This window comes from Anolis sagrei, chromosome 3 (assembly GCF_037176765.1).
Source record: "Anolis sagrei isolate rAnoSag1 chromosome 3, rAnoSag1.mat, whole genome shotgun sequence".
Taxonomy (NCBI): Eukaryota; Metazoa; Chordata; class Lepidosauria; order Squamata; family Dactyloidae; genus Anolis; species Anolis sagrei.
This window is the reverse complement of record NC_090023.1, coordinates 189,010,060-189,026,616: the sequence shown is the minus strand read 5'-3', so window position 1 is coordinate 189,026,616 and position 16,557 is coordinate 189,010,060. Positions and strand designations below refer to the sequence as shown.

The window sequence follows — 16,557 nt, the reverse complement described above, 5'->3', positions numbered from 1 at the left end:
AGAAAATGTACCTTATAAATAGCAAATAATGTATAAATGCACATTTACATGGAACAATAAGAATCAACTTTAAAATGGTAGAAGCACAAAGTTGTGGCAAGGAAGCACAAAGCATAAACTGAAGAGGCAGAAGCATCATTTTCCTCTTCCTGTACTCATTCCAGCCTCCTTTGCCTTCTTGCTCTCTCTTTCCCTCTCTCTTTTCATGAAGCCAAGCATGCTAGGAATAAAAACCACAAAAGTTCAACTAACCCAAAGTTCCTCAAAGCAGACAAGAACAAAGCGGATAGCAATCTCCCAAAGTGGGCAAGAATATGAGGCACAGAGGCATGAGGCACAGAGGCTACTCCCTTGAACCCCTAAAGCCCTGTACTCTTGCCCTAGTGCTCCCTCTTGCGCTAGCTCTTAAACCAAAATGCTGCTCTTATGTCAGGGTGAAACCTGGCCCAAGCAATGGTTCCTAACTCAAAAGCTCTTAAGTTGGGATGTTCTTAAGTTGAGGTTCCACTGTACTTGACATAAACAGTTCGAGACATGGCAAAATAATTCCCAAAGTACTGTCCTCCAGATAATGATTTCAGCTTTTCATTTGGCCCCATCTTTCAGTTGGCATTAAGAGACACACATCTTTTCATTATTGATTCCCCACCCCAACTTCAACCCAACTCGGGTTTACTGTCTGAAGAACTTCTCCCAGCTCTTGACTCTTTAATAATTGATTTTTCCACTCAGGTGCACTGAACAACATTTCGAAATCATGAGATTGCAGAAATGTGCGTGTTTTGCTTACTGATGCAGTGGTTTTATTAAGTGGTTCCAAAACAGAAGACCAATATTCAGAACACTTTTGCTTTGCCTGGGAAAATTAATTTTGTTTGTTTCTATTTCAAGGCTGGAAGCATCCAGTAAGGCTGCAGTCCGTTGCATCCATTGTCTGGACCTTACTCCCAAGTGAATTACAAAATGTTATACGCTCAGATTATACAATTTATTTGGAAAACTCCTAAGAAATGTTAGCAGTCTCCCTTGGGGGTAAAAAACCTACAGACAGCTAGTATTTCTGCATCATGAGTCAAGCTCTAGACCCCATCATTTATATGTCTGAGTGTTTTAAATATTGCCTTGTCAGGAAAACTGAACATTTATAGGAAGTAATTAGAAAATAATTCAAGGTAGATGAGCATGCTCAAGGACATTCTAACCATTGGATATAACTATGACAGCGAGATCTGTAATAATAAGTGAGAATGTCTCTGTACATCTGGTTGTGTGTGCATGAATGTGTCTGTGACAGCCATAACACATGGAGATGTTTTTAATGCCTCAAATTTCGAGATTTCAGTTATTATCAAATTCTAGCGCTGAGTTAAATCAACACAGGATAAAATTCTTCCTGGAAGCAGAAATAACATCTTTCTACAATTCAACAGAAAATTGTGGTAGATGCATTGAGTTTTTTGTTGTTGTCATCCAAGTGGTGGTATCCCATTTCATGTCACAAGTCAACATCCCCAAGAGAGAACTTGCTAAAAGTAAAGAAAGACACTTTATTTGGTTGCCACTGAAGATGAAATGGTCAGATTCAAATAAAAATGCCAAGCAGGTTGCTTCTTTGAAGTAAAAATGAAGGCGTTATAATCAGATTTTTTTTTTAAAAAAGAGAGGGCGGTTGAAGGTACTGTTGCTATGATTCATGAGGCAGAGAAATCGAAAACAGATAAGATACTGCTGGGAAGATTCCTGAGGGTTTTTTAAAAGTAGGAAAACATGAGAGAGCCCTTTAGGGAGGGTACTGCTGTTAAGAGTCAAGGCCAAAAGGGAGAACAGGGAAATACTAAACCCCATGGATCCCTTGGTAGGTATTATGTACAGGCCTAGGTAGGGCCTATATTGTATAAACATGTATTTTTAAAAAAGTTTTTAAAGTTCTACATGAACTTTTCTTCCTTTTGGTGTGATTATTACATAGCATTTAGAAGTACATGTGGCCATACTTTGATAAGCTGTTTTCTGTGATAAGTGGGGTGAGATAAATATTATTTTTTCATTTTCAAAGTTTCCATTTTGAGAGACTACAAATTCATATTTTTATTGATTTTTTTAAATTGTACTTATTCTTCAGTCCCCCCCCCCCCCCTTTTTAATACTTCCTGGTGAATCTTAGCTATATTACATTAAATGTGAATGCAGAACTGCAAGCTAACAATTATTTTGAATTAATCAACCATAAGATAATAATAAGAACAATTCTAGGTGAAAACCAGAAGCCCATCGAGTCTCACATTCTGTTCATACAGTGACCAAACAGATGGAAGCCCACAAGCAGAACACAAGTACAGTGGCACCCTCCTATTTGTTTTCTCCAGCAATTACTGTCAAGAACAGGGATGCAGATCTTTATTTCATTCTTGCAAGCAAGAATGAATTATTTAAACAATTTTCTCCCCCTTTCAAGAGAGTCTCCAAAAGCTGCTGTTTTCTGAGAATATTCACAGGTTGGAAGAAGATGAAAAACTCAAGGAACATGTGTATGAGGAAGAGCATTGTTCTGCCATTGGATTTTGATGGTTTGTTTACACATTGTAAGGAAGCACCTTATATTTCACTGTGTCTCGTGGCCTCTTCACTGGCTTCCAATATAGACATTAGGGCTGTGCAAAAAAAAATGTAAGAGGGTTGTAAATCATACATGTTTCATTAAATCCATACTTACGACCCAATTTATGACCCCCAGAGCCACTCCCTTGAACACAAACAAATAGAAAACACCCACCTCCACGTTTTCATAAAGAAGTTCATTTGTTTCGTATGTCACCCCTCTCTTCCCGTTTGCCTCCCTATCCGTCCTTGTGCTCTCATGGTGGTGGCAGGGCTGCTCTCCCTCTTTCTCTCTCCCACTCTCTGTCGACCTCCCCTTTATGGTGAGCCACATGCCTGAAAGAGGCGTAGGCCCCGGCGAGGGCTGCAAGCCGGGTCTAGGATAGCCTCACACACTAATGCTACCTCTCACGAGAGAGCCTCAAGCCTCATGAGAAGCAACATTGGCACAAGAGTACCTGTCATTTTAAACAGTGCCTGTGGCCTTCGGTGGGGCCTCCTCTTCTACCAGGTGTGCAGCTAGCCCCAGATCCAACATAGAGCAGGGCCTACTTGCATAAGGCAGGGTGGCAGACAGAGCAAACAAGCCCTGCCCTGCATTGATGGAAGAGGGGAACGTACTGAAAGCCATAGGCCCTGCTTAAGATGGTGGGTACTCTCACACCAGAGACCTTCAGTAGGGCTTCCTCCTCTGTCCGGCGTGTGGCTTATTCCAGGTCCAGCAAAGGGCAAGGCATCCTTGCAGCCCTCGGCGGGGCCTCCTTTTCTGCTGGGTGCACAACTTGTCCCAGCCCTGGCACAGGACAAGGTCTGCTTGCATAAGTTTGGGCAACAGATGGAGAAGAGCCACCCAAGCCCCATAGGGCCTCCTCCTCCACCAGGTATAGCTTAGATCTTGTCGATTTTTAAAATAATGAAATGAAAAAAAAACACAAATTTCTCATCACTTCATATTAGATATGACCCAGACCCCTTATGAATTTTTAAAAACACTTTAGGACCACACTATGACTTTGGGGAAAGAGGGCTTTTTCCTTCATCTTTTAATTCTAATAAATAAAGATGAAGGCTCATTGTAAGTATGAGATCCAGGAAATGTTCCCTATACAGTGATACCTTGTGTTAAGAGTTTAATTCTGTAACCAAGCTCTTAACTCAAATTACTTATTTCTCAAAGTGAATAAAACATTTTAGAATCAAATCAGGGGTCACACAAATTTCATAAACACAGTTGAGGCTGATTTTTGACTTCGTGCACCCCTCTTGTAGGCGCAGAAGAGCTAGTGCTTTGCCATCTTTCCACTGTGAAGCAAAAATGACATATGTGCCTTCCTCTTCCCTCTTTTGTGCCCATTCTTGGAGGGCACAAGGGAGGGAAGCAAAAGAGATATGGGAATGGATGCTTAGGTGGACCTAGAACCAATCCATTTACCCATCCACTTGCCTACACCATTGCTTCTTGCTTTGCCTTCTGCAGCTAGGCAGGTGCTGCTGGCCACCTATCCATACCATTGCTGCTACTGCTCCATGGAGCCAGCTTAGTAATCACAGGCACAGAGCAATTAGTACAATAAGGGTTTGGGAGAGGGGGCTTTTTCCTTCATCTTTGGGACCTGCCTGCCATCAAGCCCATTTGTTGGCAGCAGCAATTCCAGTAGATTAAAAACTCACTGTGTTTCGGTTTTCTTGGTCTCAAAGGTTATGGGATTCATGATACCTTAAGGCAGAGTTTCTCTGCTTCTCTGGGTATTTTAGACTTCAGCTCTTAGAAATATCAGCCAGCTTACCAGCTGTTAGAAATTGTGGGAGCCCAAGTCCTAAACCCCTGGAGGAGCAGAGTTTGGGAACATTGCCTTTGGGTATCACATCCTTCATATCATTGTAGTACTTCATCAGTATAGTATTTCATCACCATTCCAGAGTGTGACCCCTCATTTAGCATTATGAGAGACAGAGTGAAAATTCCCCCTGTCCAATTTCTCCATACCACATGTAATTTTACACATCACTCATGATTTCCTCCCCTCCCCCAAGACAACACCCATCCTTTCCTAAAAGGGAAATTGCTAGGCCCTCTTGGTTGCCCTTTTCTACATCTTTTCCAGCTGCTCTATCATAGAATTTTTCAGGTGCAGTGACCAGAACTGTACATGACATTCCAAGCATGGTAGCACAATAGAATTGTATAGAGGCAGTCTGATATTAGCAATTTTATTTTCAGTTCCTTTTCTAATCGTATCCCTCATAGAATTTGCCATTGTATGACAGGTTGACCCTGGGTGTACATCTTCATTGCGACATCTGCCACAAACCAAATATCTCTTTTTGGAGGTTAAAAACCACCAGCTCACATCTCATCACATTAAATGTGAAGTCGGAACTAATTTGCCTTTTCTGTACCATGCTATACTTGCTTGCATTTGGACCTCATTTCTCATTTTAATTCCTGTTCCCTCATTTTGATAAAAAAATGGGGGCTCTTCACAGTGTATGTTCAGTGTATAATTCAATCTTGTTAGTAGGCTTGGTCACTTTATCAACTATTTGTAATGTAGGTCATCTATGAAGAAGTTACAAACCATTGGTCCCAATAGAGATCCTCACTGCTCACCTGTCCTGATTCCTTATTTTTATTTTCTGTAGTTTGTAAGAGACCTTTTCCTCTTATATCATGATGGTTAATTTTGCTTAGGAGTCTTTGAGTCCTTTGTCAGAAGTTCCTTAACAGTCAACCTTCCACATTTGCAGGTTTTACTTTTGTATATTTGATTATCTACAGATTTGATTAAAATGTACTCTCTAGGAATCTCTAGGTCCTTCAGTGCAGCTGTATGAGTTGGAAGGGGCTCTATAAACCAACAAGACCATCTCCCTACTCAATGCAGGATCTCTATCTAGAGCATCCATGACAGGTAGTTGCCTAGCCTTTTTTTGAAGGCATCTTAAAAAAGGAGACCCTGCCACTTTGCCAGAAGTTGAGTATAGAATCATACTGAAGGACCTAGAGATTCCTGGAGAGAACAACTTCCAAGGCATATCTGGGGGCCCTTCCACACAGCCCTATCTCCCAGAATATCAAGGCAGAAAATCCCACAATATCTTCCTTTGACTGGATTATCTGAGTCCATACTCAGATAATGTGGGATTTTCTGCCTTGATATTCTGGGATATAGGGCTGTGTGGAAGGGCCAAGGTCCTCTAGTGTAATTCTATACACAACTCCCAGCAGAGGTTAATGTTAGAGTAATGATAGAGATCCTAGAGGTACTTAGAAAGGTGGTCTCTCAAGTAAAATATAGTGTGTTTTAATTCACATTTTACCACTTCCATGGTGGTGGTGCACCCCTAACCCTAGTGAATGGGACCAATTGCCTTGAGAAGAGGTAGTAGGCCTTCCTTTTTTAAAATAACTTCTCAAAGTGGTTGGGAAGCTACCTGCAAAAGGATGCCCTAGCCAGTAGGGGTCTTCAGTCCTGCCGGCACAGGGGTTTAAACCACTGCACCACCGGGGACTCCTAGTAGGTGAAGTAACCTTTCTGAAACTTTGCATGATTGATGCCCTGCTTGTGTTCTCTCATTGTGCAGCAATTCAAGGGCATACCTTTTGTAGTTCTTTTTAAATACTTATAAAAACCTTTTCAAATTTCCTTAAAATCAGTGGATGACCCCAACATTCTGAAACTTGTCAGGCTTAAAGTCATAAATGTTGCCTATAAGTATGCCAGATTCAGTTTAATAGCCATACAAATTACAGAAGAACAAGCCTCACAATTTTCCCTATTTTCGCTAATGGAACGAATCTTAACGAAGGAATTGGGAAGTTTTAGAGATTCGGATTACGAATCGAAACTGGACCCCTCCAAATCTTTACTAATTGAAGCGGGGGCCATCCAAATCTCCGAAATGAATTAATAATAGGATTTCAGCCATTTCACACACATCTACTGACCAGAGATCCTGCATTGATGGTTTTGATAGTTTGTAGGGCCCCTTCCAGCTCTATGATTCTGTAACATGCAAAAACGACAGAAGGTTTTACAGGATTTACCCTTGTTGAAATAATGTTAATTTTTCAAAAGAGTTTGCTTTCTGGTATGTTTGATTGCATCTTTCACAGCATTTTATAGCTAGTTGATAGAGATTGACCTAAGAACCCATGGAATGGTACAGATGCTATGTTTTGCATTCATATTTGATTCACATTATTTTTCCTCCATAAACCAGTTTTTCATAATCACACAGTTTGTAGTTGTGTCACTGATTAGCATTAGGTATTATTCTAGGCTTTGACATCTTCTATGTTGCCTGATTTTTCAGTTCCCCAAGAGAAAAATGGATTTCCTTTTAATTTTCCTAAAGTATGGTTCTTGCCTTATCTCATTGATAAGCAACATGCGGCTCATCAGTTGTTAAACTAAAGCTTTAGGATTCTTCACCATTAGCTGTACTGGCTAAGGTTGCTGGGATTTACATGATTATGCAGCCTTTGTAAAAAAAAATATTCTTGGAATGCGAAGCAAAATTCTTTAGTTTTTAATTGAAATTGGATTAAAAATTCAACTTCTAATGCTTACTCCTTCCGTTGAATTGCACAGTTTAATCCCTGGATTTAAGTCTAGTCAACTTTGCCAGCACCTTTAAAAAATCAATAGCTTCATTTAGCCAAAATGGCTTTTCTTTGTCCTTCAACTGTGATGTAATTTCCAGGAAACGTGTGCATTTGTTCCTAAGTCATAGTGTGGTCCTTTTTCTATTTGTTCTTTGTCTTAATAATATAAAGCCTTTAGTACAAGGGTGCATATGCTTATAAAATTGTAAAGCAACAAATATATATGTAGGCATTAAATAATTCATAAATGCGTAATTTATACATTTTAATATTAAATATATACAGTTTTCCAGATAGCCAGGTGGTAAGAAGGCATATTGGAAATTGCTCCTTATTTAATTATATTATCCGTTTATTTACTAACCTGGATGTTTCTCATTACACAAGTGCCTAGATTTTTCATAGGCAATGCATCCATAAATAACCCAAGAAATATCGGTCAATGTCAGTGATAAAGGAAAGATATCTAAAGGCCCATCCAGACAGGCCCATATCCTGGGACCTGTCTGGGTTTTTACCAGAGGTGTCCAAATGACACTTCCAGTAAAAATGAATTAATTCTGAATAACCAAGTTATTCCAAATTAATTAGATACCCCATTAGATCTGGGCCTTCCTGAAAGGCCTGGTCTAATGGGGTATTGGATCTGTGGGATCTCACTTCCTGGGATTATCTGGGGTTGAGTCCTCATTGCTATTCTGAACCTTTTGGGCTCCTGGAGCCCAAAGATCCAGGATGGTGCTCCCTCCTCCCCCCAACCCCCTATTAAAGTAATACTTACCTGGCCACCATAACTTACCTCCTTGTGCTCTCCTGCCATGATGAAATGATACGGTGGGGTGGGGGAGGAGGGATTTTCCTCGCCCCTTCATTTCCTGACACATGATTTGGCATGAGGAGGAAGTTCTGTTTTACATTACTTTTAGAGGAAAATTGGAGGGCTTTGGGGTAACTACTAGTTAAGCCAGTGAATGAGATTGAAACAAGATGCCATAGTGCTAACACTGTGGATAAAAAAATTGTCACAGCAACAAATAGTGAATCTTTACCACCCTTGGAGAAGGGAGACAAATCTACTATGCAATGGCCAAGGATCAATCCCCTAAATCCAGCAGAGGCATGTAGTTGTCTACTCCAGCACCATTCCATACATAGAATCCAATCCAGCTCAATGAAGCCATTTTTTAAAAATCACATATTTCTAAAATTACATGAATACATTTGTCATTTTACTTCGTCTATTTTAAGATAGCCTGGATAAAGCTATTGCAGAATTCAGATGTGCTGTAAGGGTCAGAAAAATAGATTTGAAATCTTACTCAACTACAGAGTTGATTGGTGAGTGTAGATCAATCATATTTCAAATTGAACTTGAGGTTGCAATTAAGATATCCAAAATGTCTGCATTACCACTTTGAATTCCTCAGTGAATAATATGCAGCATAGTATATCACTTGATGGACTAAACACATAAACATGTAATAGTGCTAATTGCTCATTGTTTATCCCCATATTCCCTCCTGTGCTCTAAACTGAGCAGCAAGAAGTAACTTCTTTGTAAGAGAAACCGTAAAACTGATTAACCACAGGTTGTACATGACGGCCTGTTAAATACTGGTTATTGTGGAGTGATCACCTATGTCAATATTTCATCTAGTTTCTTGTGGGAAATTCAGATTTGTTCAAACAAGGCACAAAGCATAATCAATTGTCTCCAGAGTAGTCCAAATTACTTCAGTGGGGCTTTTATAAAATAAATGGGTTGAGAATGATAGCCTTAATTAAGCAATCCTTTCAGCAGCAAGAGGATTGTTTTGCATTAATTATTCTGTCATGGCTACTGCTTCATATGACAGACAGGAGACTGTCACAGGGGAAAAGGCTGCTGTTTGCTGGTTGGTGGCCAGGAAAGGAACTGGCCTGTTTTGAGTGATCTGGATTGTGGAGCTTGTTTGACAGTAGGCAGATGCAACCACTGGACTTTTAGTTTCTTCCCAACACTACTGTATAATACAAATGGAATAAAGATGTTCCATCATAATCATTAATAAGTTGTCAGGGAGGCTGTTTCTTCTTTGTGGGTACCATAGTAACCACTCTGGCTACACAGATTATACAGATTGAATAAAGATTTTCTGCTATAGTATGACTCCCATATTCACAACATATACCTTCCTGGACTTTGCATGAATATGTGAAACCATGGATGATAGTAAACCTTAGTATTTTAAATAGGAGCAATGATGAAAGTATTGAGAAGATGCTGTAACCTAAACAAGTGGCCCTAAGTGAATAAGTGATCTATGGATAAATGAAACTGTATGTATTGGTTCAATGGAAACAAAAGTTGTACTGTCCAATATTGCATTAGTTGTCAGTGATGCTGATTCATGTGACTAGCAAGGGCCAGATATGGATAGACCTGTTACTGGAACATCATCAGCTACTCTATTTTATTTTCTTGTCTGCTTCAAAACATGGCACCCAGATTGGTTACAGGTACCTCTAGGAGTGAACATATTACACCTATACTCAAATCTCTACACTGGTTGCCAATTAGTTTAGAAGCAAAATACACAGGGTTGGTTATGACCTTTAAAACCCTACATGGTTTGCATCCTGGGGCCCTTCCACACAGCTGAATAAAATCCCACTTATTTCTGCTTTGAACTGGAATATATGACAGTGTGGACTCAGATAACCCAGTTCAAAGCAGACATTGTGGGATTTGGAAAATGAGCTAATGGGAAGTTACTGGTGTTTTATGCTTTTAATGCTTTTTAAAGGGTTTTGTAATGTGTGTTAATTTTTTTGTTTATGTTCAGTGTGGCATCGTTTGTTTATGTTCAGTGTGGCATCGAATCGTGCCAGTGTAAGCCTCCTTGAGTCACCTTCAGGCTGAGAAAGGCAACATAGAAATGCAGTAAATAAATAAATAATAATACATTTTCTGTCTTGATATTCCGGGATATATGGCTGTGTGGAAGGGTCTTCGGTTATCTTCAAGATCACCTCATACACTAGGGGCTCTTCCAGTCTAGCTGATGGAAAGGTCCTCTGGATGAGGGTTGCCAGCTGGATTCTGGATGGTTGGAGTAAACATCCTCCAGAGGAGCTAAGAGCCCTTCCACGCAGCCCTATATCCCGGAATATCAAGGCAGAAAATTCCACATTATCTGAGTCTGGACTCAGATAACCCAGTTAAAAGCAGATATTGTGGGGTTTTCTGCCTTGATATTCTGGGAGACAGGGCTGTGTGGAAAGGCCCTTAGATCCTCTGGAGCAGTGGTTCTCAACCTGGGGTCTCCAGATGTTTCTGGCCTACAACTCCCAGAAATCCCAGCCAGTTTACCAGCTGTTAGGATTTCTGGGAGTTGAAGGCCAAAAACATCTGGGGATCCCAGGTTGAGAACCACTGCTCTGGAAGATGTTTACTCCAACCATCCAGAATCCAACTGGCAACCGTCACCCAGAGGACCTTTCCATCAGCTAGACTGGGGAATGACTTAACAGAAGAGATCTGACAGTTAAACAAGCTTTCAGAATTTAAAACATAATTAAAGTCCTATCTCTTCCAGCAGACTTACAACTTAAATGAATGGGATGTATTTCTGTGTATTGTATGAAGGATTATGCAAAAAGCCTGCATCAACAATGCACCCCTTATTTTTATTCTACAGAAGTCAAGCCAAACAGTGGTTTCATGCAAGCTCTTTTCATTTTAAGACACGCTTGTTGGTTTGTTTCAGCAACATTTTTTAATTTTCCAGCTTTCTTACAAGTTTATTTTGTTTACTGTTCTTGTTTTGCTTCATAGATGCATTAATTAGTACTTGGGGGTTTTAAATCTGTATTCAGCTATTAATTGTAGATCATGTAATTTGCCTCTTGTTGCTTGTTGAGACTGATAAACCGATCTATGCACTGAAACAGCCTAATATTCCATGTTTCAGAAATAGTAGACATACATTAGACGTGTATTACTTTCAGCTACATGAACATCCCACCCACATACTGGTCTAACTAGTCACTCATATACAACCAGATCTGTTGTTGATTGTATTTATACATTTAATGTTAATTTATCTTTGTTAATTCCATATTAAATAGTATTAGTGACATTTGCGAAAGTATTTGTTCTGGATTTAATCCAATGTGATGCTTGCAGTAGTGTCAAATCTTTTAGGCTCTCTTCCATCTCATCATTGAAATGGTAACTTGTTAGTGGAAGTTTCTCAACTCTTCCAAGTGAGTTTTAGAGCATGTAGGAAATAAACCCATGATACTGTAGGATGTTGCCATGGCAGTTAAAGTGGGATCTTAGCACTATAACTATGTAGTATGAAAAAGGCACTGGAGATTACCTTTAAAAACCTATAGCTAAACAAATAAATAGATTTAATCAGATTTGCTTAATCAGATTTCCTTCCTTTCTTCCTGTCCTTCTCTCTTTCTCTTTTGTTTGTTTATTTCTTACTCAATGGGGACAGCTAGTGAGAGGAAGTTTCTCAGAAAATTGCATGTGTGCCCCTCTGGATCACAACCAAACTGTGGATCGGAAGGTTGGCAGAGCCTGGAAGCCAGGTTGCAAGCAAGGAGAAAAAGCATCTGATTACGAGGTGACGAGTTATAGTATAAACTGCATTAGGAACCATTTTAGATGCTTTAGGCTAGGATAGTGGATGACTAAAATGATCTGTTGCAAGCAAAGCAGTTGATTGCTACATGGAACCAGAAGACAAAACTTTTTCACTCATGGGAAAGGATTGTGCATTAATTGATTCTGTAAATGTTGATGACTCTGAACATTTTCTGAAATGAATGGATTGATTCTATAACCTATGTACTGAAGAGGAGAGAAGTGAATGAATTGGTGCTATCACTGATGAAATAACCTACAAATGTGCTGTGTCAGCATCTGTAGTAAGACGGAGTTGAAAGCCCTATAGCCAAAGCTGGCTCATTCCTGAAATGTCTGTCCTAGAACCAAGCACGTGGTTCTCCAAGGTTTAGAAAGATAAGGAACCAATTTCTGAAAACACTGCAGGTGTCTGTGTGTCAGACATAGTAATATGAATTTTCCACTTCGACATATTTTGAAATTATTTCGCAAATGTCATTAGAGCAGAAGAGAGAAAGCAAATAAGGATATACCTTCCTTGCTGATTAGCTGCCTGAGAGCTTATACAATTCATCAGTGAGAGCTCTTCAAATAGGAGACCTCTGTTAGCTTATTGTTCATGTGACTTTCATTTATGTATTGAGATTAATGAAGCATGTATAATAATGCTGGAGATTTTGTTTCTTTTGTACTTTAGAACCAGCAATGTCCCAATACTAAAATATTTTTGAATAGCTATGGAGATTAGTGTGTGTGTGTGTGTGTGTGTGTGTGTGACTGAAATGCTTTCCCTTGCAGTGAGAGTTTTAAATAGATATTTGCCAAGGTTCATAAACACCAATTTAACATGCATATTTTAGTTAGAAACAATGATTTATCATGCTCATGACTTCAAAGAGAATTTACATGTAACATATAACCTATAATTCTGAAAAGAGAATTTGCATGTAACACATGACCTAGAAGTCTGTTCTGTGTATGTGTATGTGTGTGTGTGTGTGTGTGTGTATGTATGTATATATATATGTGTGTGTGTGTGTGTATATATATATATGTGTGTGTGTGTGTGTGTGTATATATTCAGTATAAGTTCTTTCCAATTGGACCACTCAATGTTAATTACTTGACTAATAATGTCAAATGCTGATACATCTAAGCAATTTGCAACTTTCCACCACATGATAGAATTGAATGATCACTGCATTTGCCCCATCAGAAAGAATGCTCACATATATACACATGCATACAAGTCATTTTACACATAAAAAATCAAGAAGTCCAGCACTCTTTTTAATTTAAGGGGCATGGATGGTAAATATTGTTACAGTCACAGATAGTTTAGTTAATATTCCTGATAGTCTGGTAGGGTAGGAAGAGATTGTGGGAAAGATGAGGTGAGAAAGAATGCTCTAGCTCTTCCTACATTCTTTGCCTAACATTAGCTACTCTTCCTGAATTGGGTTTGCACTTTTTAGACAAGGGAAGGGAAACCTTTGGCAAATAGATGCCTCTCTGACTCCTAACCATCCCTCTAGTCCAGTGGTTCTCAACCTGTGGGTCCTCAGGTGTTTTGTCCTACAATTCCCAGAAATCTCAGGCAGTTTACCAGCTGTTAGGATTTCTGCGAGTTGAAGGCCAAAACATCTGGGGACCCACATGTTGAGAACCACTGCTCTAGCCAGTGCCACCTTGGATTTGGTGAGATTTCACTAGGAATACCTTGTCTTCTAACAGGAAAAGGAAACAGGACATATGGAAATACCAGATTGGAGATAACAAAAAAAAAACCAAAACCCCCCCCCCCCCCCCACAACTTCCATTTAACCTTCTGACCCTGCAGAATAATGCTAGCAAGAAGATATTTCTTGCTACTATTCTGGTAAGCAGGGTAAGCCCTAGTTAGTTCTTGGATATGATACCACAAATGAATATCAGGAGCTGTAGGCTATATTTCAGGAAAAGAAACTGGCAATGCCACCTCTGAGCATTCCTTGCCTGGGAAAACCTTATGAAATGTATGGGGTCACTATAAATTGGCTCGAAGGCATATACATCCTACTCTCATCCTACTCTCTGCTGTCTAAAATCAGAAGGGAAAAAAGATTCCTTTCATCCCAGCTGTGAGAAGTCTGTTGTCTCTGATCTGACACTATAGATAATGGGACATCCGAGTATAGATATGGTGAGGCCAGAATGAAAAAAATGTGCTCCTAAATAATTTACCCACTGAATTAAACCTCCTCAAATGATTTCTTCCTTCATTACCTAAATTTTTAACATTGGAGAGATATATATACTGGAAATGGTTCGTATCTAGATCTCTTGTGTGTGCTGAGTTCTAATTCTCTTGGTAACTTTGCCCCTTTTCTGCTGGTGCCTAAACTACTTTGCTAAATCCTAAAAGGAAATTCCAAGTTACTGCAATGCTAGATGATTTGGGGAGTGAAGGAAAATGTCAGAGGGTGTGTGTGTGTGATGCTGAACTCTTACTTGGGGAGGCAGTGCCTTCATTTTGCCCCCACATACCTACACGCTTTACCAAGTCTTGGCTTTTCTTTCTGCATGAAAATAAATGGAAGTCAGTATTTGAAAGGAAGACAAGCAACAGCATAGGAAGAGTGAGATTTGTTCAAGGATCTTTCCGCTTTGACATTGGACCTCATCACATTGATGGTGGAGCCCCCGGTGGCACAGTGGATTTTGTCCTGTGCCGGCAGGACAAAAGATCGACAGGTCGCAGGTTCGAATCCGGGGAGAGCGCGGATGAGCTCCCTCTATCAGCTCCAGTTCCTCATGCCGGGAAATGAGAGAAGCCTCCCACAAGGATGGTAACACATCAAAACATCCAGGTGTCCCCTGGGCAACGTCCTTGCAAACTGCCAATTCTCTCACAGTTTCTCAAGTCATTCCTGACACAACAAAAAAAATCACATTGATGAGATCCCCTGGATCGATTTGCCAGCCACTGTAGCAAATGGCAGGGCAGTGGGGCAATCCTGGCCCCATTCCCCACCTCACCAGCAGTGATGCTTCCCCATCACACGTAGGGAGCACCGTGCAGCTTCCCACTGTGCTCCCATGATTCCTTACTTAAGAGTTAGTTCTATTGAAGTTAGTGGGACTTATTTTTGAATGGGGATACAAGGGATTGTATTGTAATTGTGTTACCTAAGCATTTGTCTTGAATGAAATTGCAGTAAAGCAGCAAGTAAATTTATCACAACACCCTCCCACTTGAAAAAAGTACATTGTAATGCATAGTTTGTTTGCCAAAGATGAAGAAAAGACTTCATGCTATTGTAACCTCACTACTCTTAAGTGTCTGTATCCCAGACATTTTGACTGTTGTTGAATTGATATAACAGACATCCCGAAATTTTAAAAATTAGTTTGTATAATTAGTTACAGCTATAGGACTCAATTAGTACCTCTAAATGATTTTTTTTAAAAAAAAAACAAGTCTACCCTTTTATATTATTCAAAATTAATTAAGATAGGCTGATTTCCTGTTAGTGGTTGTAATGGTGTCAGCCATTATAGCCCACTTTTTTGTTGTGAAGATCAAAATTCTGATCACACAAGAGCCAAAACTCCCCAACTCACCTTTTTTGTGTTGTAGCTCCTCCATACAAGACAATAATTTCCATACTGATGGAAATCAGGTAGCATAGAACAGATACACTCAGTTTTTTCCTTAAACTAGATGCACAGTATTAAGGTCATCCTCTGGGCCAATTTAATTTCGCCTCAATTCTTGCAGAAATAAATTAATCACATTACTTGTTATTTTTAATAAATTCTTAAACTATTTGTGCCTGTCTGATGTGAGAAAAATGGTTAGACCATACATATATTTCATTTAAGATCTTTGACAATCTTAAAACATTTGAAAAGAAAATCAATGTTTATAATCAATAACAAGAGTGCAAGCAATATTAAGAACATGGCAAGTTGTTCTGTTGCCTCAGTGCCAGAAATGGGAAAGAACTTTATTTATTGTTCTGTCTTTAGAAGTAATAAGTGATATGAAGACTACTTTGATTTAATCTTCAATCGTTTTTTCCTCACAAAAAATGTCAAGATTTTCCATCCAACAAAAAAGCAAAAAAACAATGCTTTGTTTTTCTGTTCTATTCATTTTGTATATAATACAGTGTTTTGCACAAAATACATTTTTTTGCTGAAAAATGTAATTATTTGAAAGAAAATTCAAAAAATGTGAACTATGAAAATATACAAATATTCTTTTAGACATACCTTGCAAGAAAAAAAAATGAACATTTCCATTCTCACATATGCAAAAACAAAATTGAGATTTGCATCCTTAGTAGAAAGCATATTTACATGTTTTCTTACTTGTACTTCTCAAGCATGCTTTTCTTAAAACATATGAAATTACTTTGCTCTTTGATTATATTATATTATATTATATTGTTCTTCCAGAACTGGTAATATGTGGAGTACTCCTTGTTGCCAAATATGCCATAGCTTTGGTTCTGGTATGTGGGAAAATAGTAATTTAATTATATGTTGCTGAAGGATGATACTTAGAAAGAGACCTTCAACTCCAAAGATAGATTTTCCTTTCCAAATGAAAACTGGGTATCTCTTGATTCCCAGTTTTCTCTTGGTATTGATACCAATCAGGCATCTCTTAACTGAGTAACACCAGGTTTTGGAAAATTAAGGCAGATCTAAATATTCAAGTGAATAACAGATATGCATGCCA

At 39.1% G+C, this 16,557-nt stretch overlaps 1 protein-coding gene across 2 annotated transcripts in view; it reads left to right on the top strand.

The window, feature by feature from the left end:
- The window catches only part of ADGRA1 (adhesion G protein-coupled receptor A1), a 517,955-nt gene that overhangs the window by 382,695 nt on the left and 118,703 nt on the right, over positions 1–16,557 (top strand). The window contains exon 13 of one of the 2 annotated variants that reach the window (XM_060768685.2): positions 11,698–11,826. The exons of the other annotated variant lie outside the window; for it this stretch is intronic. Within the exon in view, the coding sequence (XP_060624668.2) occupies positions 11,698–11,826 (129 nt within the window). The remainder of the gene's footprint in view (positions 1–11,697; positions 11,827–16,557) is intronic. 2 annotated transcript variants of the gene reach the window in all.